A 10242-nucleotide genomic window follows, 5' to 3' on the forward strand; every position below is an offset into this window, starting at 1 on the left:
TAATTATACATTGTTATAATTGAAAACTCTGTATTACCATCCACCAAGGCAAAAAACTACTTCTATAATTTGGTGTGCTGAATGCCCTAACCCCAGGGTCGGACTGGGAGGCATGGGGCCCACCGGGGCTACTGCCCCAGGGCCCCCTCCAGCCGCCACTGCCGCTCCGGAGTGCTGCAGGCGGCTAGTGCGCATGCGCGTGGCGCCGCGTTTGTGCGCATGCGCGCGGCGCCGCGTTTGTGCGCATGCGCAGCCCTTCTATTCTACCGCGACCCCAAACAAAGTGGGGTCGCGCCGCCCCACTAAGTAGCGGATCTGGGCCGGCGGGGCCCACAAGAGCCCGGGGCCCACCGGGGTTTTTCCCGGTGTCCCGCCGGCCCAGTCCGACACTGCCTAACCCAGTGATCCCCAAACCAGTGGCTCCCGAGCAACATTTTGCTCACCAACCCCTTGGCCCATTGGCCTCAAATCAGGTGCTTATTTTTCAATTCCTGTCTCGGAGGAAAGTTTTGGTTGCATAAAACTAGATGTACTGCCAAAAATAGCCTCCTTTAGAATGCAAGGCCACATAGGGACTATCAAACAGCTGATCACAGCCTGTATTTGGCACCCCCTGGAACTATTTTCATGCTTGTCCTCAACAGTTTTTACAATTGAATGTGACTCACGGGTAAAAAAGGTTGGGGACCCCTGGCCTAACAAAAAAAAAATACTGTAGTAGTTTATCCATAGAATTGGTAAGTAAGAGATTATTGGGAGCTGAAGTTATTTTTGGTCTTTTAGTCCTTTTCATCCTATGAGTTACATTTAGACACTAATCACATGATCCAACAAATGACATTATTAGTAAAACAATTGTATTCTGAATGGATCATCAACAACTTGATATGCATAATATGCTATGCTAATAAACCAAACCGAGTTGTTATAATAATACAATACATAACAATACATTCTACAAAGGCAATATTCCCTGTTTGATTAGAGAGCTGCAGATGTGACCCCAGTGTGTCTCTCTCAGATGAAGGTTGCTAAAGAGAGGGACTATCAACATAGAATAATTAGTAAATCTATTGTCATTTTAGAGGACTACTTTGTCATTTGAATTTTTAGTCTATAAAATACAGCAGGGTGTCACACAAGTGTGCTTGTAAGATTATACAATGAAATTACTTTGCATTTACAAAGCGAGTCCATCAAAATGCATATTGCCAGAAAGCGGTGTGCGCATGTGTAAGGACAGCACTATCTGTTTCCCCATAGATCCACTCTCCGTGCAGCTCAATATTCGGTCACACTAAGGCAAATCCAGTTATCAGTAAATGTTCATTTTAAAACAAAGCACGTTCCTTTATAATTTGTTTAGAATCGCTTCAGATCATCTAACTTTGCCACGCACTGCCGAACTCATGCAATCCTTATGTTTTACTACACCGTAAATGAAATCTCCTACTCTGGATATAAATAAGATACTTCATTGTATTTCTCACTCGACACTCCCTTTAGTATAACACTTTAATACGTCTGGTAATAATCGTATTCGTTTTACCTTCCTCGGCTCAGCCCTGAGCGATAATCTAGATTGCAGCTTCTCCACAACTTCCAGCACGGACTCCGCCATCTTTAGAACTGGCACTCTATGAGCCGGAAACGCTCAAGTCTGCGTTTACTATGAACTCGCCCAGCCATGTTTGGTCCTAGAGCTCGTAAACCGGAACCAGGGCTGACGTGTTCTTTTTGCAAAATTAAGCTGTTTTACGCCGCCATCTTAACTATTGGCATCCGTTTGTCAGGGAGGTGAATCTTCAGCTGTCAGCAATTTCCTGAATAAAGCTGCGACAATTCCAAACCAGCTGAAATTGCCGACCCAGGACGAGCTCATAGATCAAAACAGCGTACAGTACGTTCTTATATACTGTGCACTTGGAGAATAAAAAAAAAAAAAAGGTCATCACCTCAAAGTCTTAGATTGCACGTCTCCGTGAATGTTACTGGAAGCTAGTTTTCTCTTTAATTATATTTCTATGGATCAGTTTACTACAGCTATACTTACAGCCTTTGTGTAACACCAAATACGTTATTTCTCATGTACACCTACCCAGGAAATCAGTTTCCTTATGCAGGGAGTTCTCAGCCGGTGAAATATAACTTACAAAGTTCTTCAGTAAAACCTTAGAATACACCTAACACCTCTGGCAGACTCCCTGTTTAAGAGATAAACATCTGCCTCCCACAGGCCCAGCTGGGAAGGACGCTACTATGGCAATGGGCTGCACTGTAATTATCCCACAGGTCAACAGGCTCCTGGCAGTGCATACATAGAACAGTTTTATGGGGGAGATGTCATGCATGTATGAGTAAAATTCGTGACAGAATTCAGGAGACTGGACATCATGACAGGTATATAGCACAGCCATAAAAACACTCAAGATGAGATTCTTTTATTCCTGGATGTGAACTAGCCCTCAAATGCAAGTAAAGGAGTTGAGGAAAAAACAACAACTGAATTTTATCAGAAAAGTTTTATTGATATTTTTTTTTTAGACTGAAGCAGCTCACTTGCCCGGGAGAATTATGCCATCATACTGAAAAAGAGAAAAGAAAAATGATTAAAACAATTTTCAAGAGAAACCCATTTTAACCATATCAAGAATGCTTGTGCCCCTACCCAGAGTATTGAAAGCAAAGCCTGAGAGGAGGGGGGGCAATTTTTAACAAACTGTTTGCCAGGCCACCTATAGTTCTAGTAATTTGCTTTAGATGGAAGTACAGTCAGGCTTTTAAAGCTGGGCATCAACAAGCACTTACAGGACTGTGGTTGCCTAACCAGATTGTACTGAAGTTAAAGTGCCAATTTGTGAGCTCAGTGGGTCAGGGTACTTTAACATTTATTCCCATTGCACAATGGGTTATTTTACATTTTAGAAGGTATTCAAACTAGTGCCCCCCAGTTTCAGTGGAATCTCAAGTTTCCTACCGAGCATAAGTGAAAAACCCTGCTCCAAAAAAACCCACACACTTTCCACTAGGAGCATAAATCTGGCTTAAAGGACTGACATTTTCTTGCCACAGAATGAAATATCCGATATTAGACACTTTACTTAAATACCATTATCTACACTGTACTAAAAGCGATCTGTAATTTGCCTTCATTGCATTATTGTATGTATTTTTACAGTTACTTAATTTCCAGTTGTGAAATACCTACACCAGTCTGTTTGCACAAGTCTTACTTGCAAACAAGTAGCGGTAAAGAAATCAGAAGAGGTAAAGAAGATTACCTCTCTAGAGAGACAAGCAATAAGGCTATTGTTACACACTATGATGTTTCTCTGCCCATGTTGAGAAAAATCCTATGAGCTCCCATCTGCCCCATGGTGTTACTGTACTGATAGGCATGGCTGTGGCCCATGTGCAAAAAATTCATACTATGTTTCCGGACATACGTCTTCCATTGGTGCACAGGCAGACTCATTGCACCATGTATTGGAAAGTAGAAGATCAGCTTTTAATCCATCTGCATTTAAACGCAGACAGAAACAGGCTTGTGTGTAGGATTGCCACCTTTATTAAAAAATTTTACCGGCCAGTGGGGGGCGGGCACCAAAAGGGAGCGGTCCGTGCCACTAAAAAGGGGCAGAGCTATGCGACGTGCCGCAAAAGGGGCGGAGCAACATCGCAGAGACGTCCACAGCGCTGGAAAAAAGGTAAGTTCTTTGCGAATTGGGGGCAGGCCAGGGGCCTTTTTAAAGGGTATTAAAAATTACTGGCAATTGTATTGCCGGTAAATATGTAATACCGGCTGGGTGGTAACCGTACTTGTGTGGCATCAGCCTAAAAGTGAAGTCACATCCTCAGTTTTGGCTGAGGGGGGGTCTAGTTCCCTCACTCTACCAAAATGCATTTTAAAAACAAAATTCAAACAGGTTAATTCTTAATGTTTGTGAGCAACTATTTTAGTTCAGCTCTAGAGTTTGACAAAAAATAAAAAATAAACTTGTCATCATGCAGAGACAAATAATTATCTTCTACCCCAGGCTAGTGCTCCTCAAAAGACACTGACCTGAAGTACTTTTCATCAAAGTCTAACATCTTACATCATTCTACTAGGTATCTCTTCATTTAGGTACAATTGTAATATAGTAGTATAGTCAGAAACACTACTATACATGTTCCCTGCCAGGTTGGTACCAGGGATACATGGGGAGGATAGAACCTGAAGTGCAGCACTCTAGTACACACAACATGGTTTGTTTTTTAAAAAAGCAGAAGCCTAGCAATTAATCATTCAAAGCAAAGATTTCAACAGGTAGGCTTTCTGAACTTAAATGCGGCCCCCATGTTGTAACAAAAAAGTTGATATGCTACCTTAAGAATAAAAAAAATAAACAAACTACGGTGTACTCCAGAGTGCCTGCCAAGAGGCAAATTGAGAAGCTTTCCTCAGGCAGCATTGCCAACAGGTTACCAGGAGCAACAAAAAGCCACAATTGTTCGCTCTAAGAGCTGAAACTCCATTTTAAGACTGATTTATGGCTTCTAGTAGAGAACCAAACTGTGATCTGCATTGCCAATGCGGACCCTCCTCGTCCTGAAGGAATGCATATAGGTAAGGGTGGGGCAGAATCGGGTAGGCCACCTCAGGGTGGCAGTGAGGGAAGTGCCAGTCACTGATTTAAAGTGTGTTCACCTTTGAGTCTATTCTGAGAAAATTAGCAATTGGTTTTCATTTTGGTTGTATTTTTTGAGTTTAGCTATTTAAGTCAGCAGCTCTCCCAACTTGCGGTTTCAGCAATCTGGTTGCCAGGGTCCAAATTACCCTAGCAACCATGTATTGATTTGAGTAAGATTGATATATGAAAAGGAGAGAATAGAAAGACGAATTAAAAAAAAAAATACCAACAATACATTTCTAGCTTTACAGGGCATTTTTCAGATGGGGTCAGTGACCCCCATTTGAAAGCTGGGAAATGTCAGAAGAAAAAGGGGCAAATAATTAAAACTATAAAAAATAATTAAAAGTTGCTTAGAATTGGCCATTCTAACAAACTAAAAGTTAACAGGTGAAACCATCCCATTAAAGGACAAGAAAAATAATGTACACCCGTGTTTCAAGCTTGTTTGTGCCCCTTGCATTTCCCTGAAGATTTACCTTCTGCTGGAACCAGCGCATTGCCTCCTCTTTTCCAATACGGTGCTTTGCGCCAATCGTGCCTCTCTTGCGCTTTTTGTCAGGAATGCTGAATCCTGGCCGGCCAAGAACCTATGAATATTACATGCTAGTCAGTACGAAGATATACAATAGAGGCTGATAAAACCTGCATTTCACTGCAGTAATCTTGCACTGTTAACTCTGTTTAAGACCATGGCTATAATGCACAGTGCACACACCTCATTTAACTGTTTTTAGAACAAAAATCTGTAAATCACCCGAGTTGTTACTCAGGAGCAGATAGTCAGTCAGAAGCAAAACATAGTAGCTAAGCAGGCAGAATGCAACAATGAGTAGCACACTGCATGGTCTACAAAATGCAGTGCTCCCTTGACCTACCACTTCCTTAGAAGAGTAGACTCTTTATCAGACTACTGAAAAAGTATATGGGACTTGCATTGTTATATTGTTATAAAGTCAGACCCGGAGAACAAATGGATAAACACCTTTCAATTACAAATACATTCATAACATTTTAAAAAAAATTGACACTATATCGGAAAGTTGTTTGGCTTTACATCACACAAAACAGAGGGAAAGAGCTATGCCTGATCACATGCCTACACATAATGGGCAAAATCTACTGGCTCCCTCATTTTGCACCTTATCCACGAACAAGAGCACGTGTAGGCCAATGAGCAAATATTCAGAGAATCATCCTCTACACCACACAGGGCTGATAACGAGAAATCAGCCCTTAGGTTCACTTCAGCCCTCTCAAAGGTATGTACATAAAGCCACCCAAAGGTATGTACATGAAGCCGAGCTGTTCTTTCTGCACTTGGAGCACAGGCACAAACATGGTGTGGATTTTGGCCTTAAGACTCCCTTACATCTCCACCTGCACCAAGATCTCCCTTTAGACGAGGACTACTCAACACTCTAGGAGTATTTTTTTGGCACGTATTTGCACCCCCCCCCCCAACTGGAGGGCAGAATAAAATGGCTTTTCGACTTGGATAAGTACGATGAAAGTTCAGCTAAATCCTGGCTTGCGTTAAACATAATAGCTCAAAAGATGAAAGGCGGTACTCCAGTTAGATAAAATTGTGGTTTATTCCAACAGGTCACTGACCCAAAACACCTGACGTGTTTCAGGAGAGACTCCCTTAATCATAGGCCTATGATTAAGGGAGTCACTCCTATATTCCTTTTTTGTACTGTATGAGTTAAACATAGGTGTATAGCTGTATCATTTAAAAACTTCAGATGCTGTGGAAATAGCTTAGACTAAAAGCTATGTAACTTATCTATTATGTATCTATTAGGCTATAGCACTTATTTGTTAAAACTGGCCAATATCCTAAACAAGCACATTGAGACAAATTTTTTTTAGGAGCAGCAACTTGGGCTGCTTGCCTGCAAGTTTCCACTCAAGATACTGAACCAACAGAACCAGACAGTGGACTATCAAAGCTTTAGGTGCCCCGGTGCTTAACAGCAAGATCAGCCAAACTGTCCCAACAAGAATATTATGTATAGCAGCATTTAGTTGTACTTGAAAGGCTGTTACCAAGATGCACATACCACATAGAAGTCCAGTCCATAGATACCAATGCTTGGGTCATATTTAATCCCCAAGTCAATGTGTTCCTGGATGCCAAAGCCAAAATTCCCTGTGTCAGAGAAGTTGTTTTTCCTCAATTCATATTCCCTGACCTAGAGAGAAAAGAAAAACCATTAGGAACCGTTTATAAATTACCACAATATTGTGCACAAACGTATGCAGTATAGCAAATATACAGGGCTTGAATTGGAAAAAAGGAAGCAGGGCTGCCTACTTGTAGGGTTGCCACTCAGCCAGTATTTTACAGGTCTAGCTGGTAAAACAGACAAGGACAAGTGTCTAATTCCCTTTCAGCTGTGCCCCTTATCTGCCCACTTTTTATCTGGTTCTCCCCAGTTTCATCTCTCTTTGCACAGAATCAACCCAGAACCTTACCTTCAATCCCTTTTCCAGGATCTCTTCTGCTTTAGCTCCACGAACTGTACAATGAACAGCAATTTTTTCATTCCTCCTTATGCCAAAAGACCTCACTGTGTAACGGGCTGCAAAACAAATTGCTTTGTAAGAGGACAGCCTTGCAATATTTATCAGATATGACAAAGGATATTTTTGGACAGTTAGAGAAGAATCATGCACTTGGGTCAGGAAGTACCAAGAAAAGAAACATGATTTTATTGCCAAGTCTCAACATACTTTTGTTACAAATTCAACAGTTAGATTAACTGTATTTATCGAACCTCTATATTAGGTTTTCTGGTATAGCCGTGTCACACTATACACATGTTTAGTTACAACCAGGAGTATAAGTTCTAAGAAACTGTGAGGGTAATTTAAAGTGTAGCCATAGGCACATAAAGGGGAGAAAAAAGGCTGGCATTCAGACATAAAAGGAAGTTTTCACTAGCCTAAGCCATTCTCCATAGCCACACCAGTTTACTGATATGGATTGACTGCTTCCTATATGGCCGGAGTTATTTTTTTTTACTCAAAGCACCACTGCTCAATAGGGACATCTACAGTTAATGTGATGGCAAGCTATTGGAAGGCATGTTAAGACATATCAAAGCCCGTATAACCTCTAAAAACAGATTAAAATGAGTTTGTTTCTTTACCTTTGGAGAAGACAGGGGTCTGCCCGGTGAGCTGCTCCAGCACCTTGGCTGCCCGGGTCAGTCTGTCACCACTCTCACCAACACAAATATTCAAGCACAGCTTACGAATCCTCAGCTCGCGCATAGGGTTTTCTTTCTCCGTTTTGTCCTGGAGGTAGGAAAGAAAAATTGCAGACTTAAAATTTGCTCCATAAATGACTAGGGTTGCCACCAGGCCAGTAAAAATGATGCTTCATGGCAATGTTAATAGGAAAAAACGGCAAGAAACAGAAGGCCGATATTTCTTTTCCAGAAAAGGTGGCAACCCTATTTGCAACTGAACATGCAGCATATGAAAATATGGCACAACCAACTCCAAACCATTAACAAAATGTCACTTTAAAATGCTGGACAAGTGGAAGATGCATGCATTATTTTTTACCAAATCTGAACATATAAATTGTGGCTCCGAATTGGTCCAGAATTCAACCAAAACCTTTGCTAAGAATATGATATCTACCCAAAACCACAAATACAGATCTGTCATATCCCTTTGCAATGATCATAAAACACCAAATATAAAAGCTGCTATAACTCTACTGCAGTGGCACTACAGTAAAAGGCAACCTCTAAGCCAAATGGACATTTCACAGATTTGAAACAGAACACCAAAATGGTGACTAGTAGTTAACTTCCACAAGGCCACAAACTAAACACCGGCAACTTTACCAAGAATATAAAGTCCCCCTGACCCAAGAAAACTTACAGTAGAAAATCACTATGAAACCATTCTATCATCAGTGCACATGAGACAGGAAGTGACAAGAGCATTACTAGTTAGTAACTAGTTAGTTTTGAAAGGTGTGTACAGACATTACAAGCCTCCTCGATATATTACATGAGAGGCTTATAAGACTATACTCTATATAAACAAATAAGGCTACTACAACTCCCAGCATACAAGCCAAGTCACACTGTCGAGATACAAAACGCCCTGTGCAGCTTCAACCTGCCTGAAAGCCCTATATTTGCCACATTTTTTATACGCTACAGCCCAATTAAGAAATACGTGGCAATCCGGGGGGAAAGAGCAACAAAAAATAAACCATGTATAAGCATACATTTTCGCATATCCTTACGTTCCTACAAGCTTCAGTATACTGAGTTAATGACAGTAGTCACCGAGCCCAGGATAGTGCTCCAGCAGTCCATTAAGCTAAACGGGCTGTTACAATAATTGAATCATCGAGCGAACAAATTATCTAGCATACGTTACACGTGGCTGTATTAATCAGGAACAAATCTATGAAACGGATGGCGACAGATTAAAATCACCGGTCCTTCAGATCCCACACCGGAGACTCACCGCCATGTTGGGAGATGGGAAGAGATCGCGAGAAGTCACAGCCTGCCTTATATAGTGCGTAAGGCCAGACGCCTTACGCCACGGCGAGAATTCACTCGTGAGATTAACCATAAGTGTGATGCCAGCATGTAACGGAATGTCTGAGCTGTAAAAGAGTAGTATAGGTTCATACTACGGAAGATTATTTTTTATTATTTGGGGTGAACACATTTTTACTGCCCTATATATTTTTTATAACGGTTACATAGGCTCATTGATAAAAACTGGTAGAATTTGCAACTGGGCAGTAACCAATCAGTGATTAGAATGGTTGTCATGTCAATTTTTGACCACGCCCCTTTCCGTGGTCACATCCCTAATTACCATGTTCATTTTACAAAATTTGGCAGGTTATGAAAGTTTGAAAATATTTCTACCTATCTAAACTTTTTTTTGTGTCTCAAAATTGTTACAAAGTATCTTATTTGCACCTGTTAGCTGTTCTGGGCTCTCTGCTAATAGCCAATTAAGTTAGAAACTTTGTTTTTTTTTCTGGCTGTTCAGTGCAGAGAAAATAGGGACTTTCCAGAACAAATGAGGGACTGCAGGTTGAGCTGTCAAAAGAGGGACTTTCCCTCTGAAAAAGGGACAGTTGCAGGTCAAGCTGATAATACTTGCTCATTTGGCACCCCAGATGGAATAAACCATGTCTCAGGGCGGAATTCTGAATTGTTGACTATAATTGTGTGCAAACCAAGCCCACAAGGTAAGCTTTTACCTATATTTTGCATTCATTCCATGTTTGATGTTCAATCTGTCCCCTGTTAAGGCTGTGTCCTAGCAACTACCCTCAGAAAATACTTTGTTATTGGTATATTGATATAATATAGTAATTCAGAATAATACTGTTGTGAGAATTGATAAGCATACCTCACAACATTTGGAAAATAGAAAGAGGAACATAAAAAAATTTGTAGTGCAGAGTGCTGCTAATTTTTTGACAACGCCCATTTTATGGTCACACCCCCTAAATACCACATCTGTTTTACAAAATTTGGCAGGTCATGGAAAGATTGAACACATTTCT

The 10242-nt window shown here is 41.0% G+C and overlaps 2 protein-coding genes across 2 annotated transcripts in view; both read right to left on the reverse strand.

Moving 5' to 3' along the window:
• eloa.L (elongin A L homeolog) overlaps positions 1 to 1876 on the reverse strand; it is a 28191-nt gene extending 26315 nt beyond the window's left edge. The window contains exon 1 of the mRNA XM_018246815.2: positions 1550 to 1876. Within this exon, the coding sequence (XP_018102304.1) occupies positions 1550 to 1621 (72 nt within the window). The 5' untranslated portion in view covers positions 1622 to 1876. The remainder of the gene's footprint in view (positions 1 to 1549) is intronic.
• Positions 1877 to 2507: 631 nt separating this feature from the next.
• Positions 2508 to 9284, reverse strand: rpl11.L (ribosomal protein L11 L homeolog). The gene is made up of 6 exons (XM_018246817.2): positions 9177 to 9284; positions 7832 to 7979; positions 7155 to 7261; positions 6740 to 6871; positions 5153 to 5263; positions 2508 to 2585 (listed from the first exon to the last, which is right to left on the reverse strand). The coding sequence occupies exons 1-6, from the start codon at positions 9180 to 9182 to the stop codon at positions 2556 to 2558; spliced, it is 534 nt and encodes a 177-aa protein (XP_018102306.1). The 5' UTR covers positions 9183 to 9284; the 3' UTR covers positions 2508 to 2555.
• Positions 9285 to 10242: the final 958 nt, after the last annotated feature.

Source organism: Xenopus laevis, chromosome 2L (assembly GCF_017654675.1).
Source record: "Xenopus laevis strain J_2021 chromosome 2L, Xenopus_laevis_v10.1, whole genome shotgun sequence".
Lineage (NCBI taxonomy): Eukaryota > Metazoa > Chordata > Amphibia > Anura > Pipidae > Xenopus > Xenopus laevis.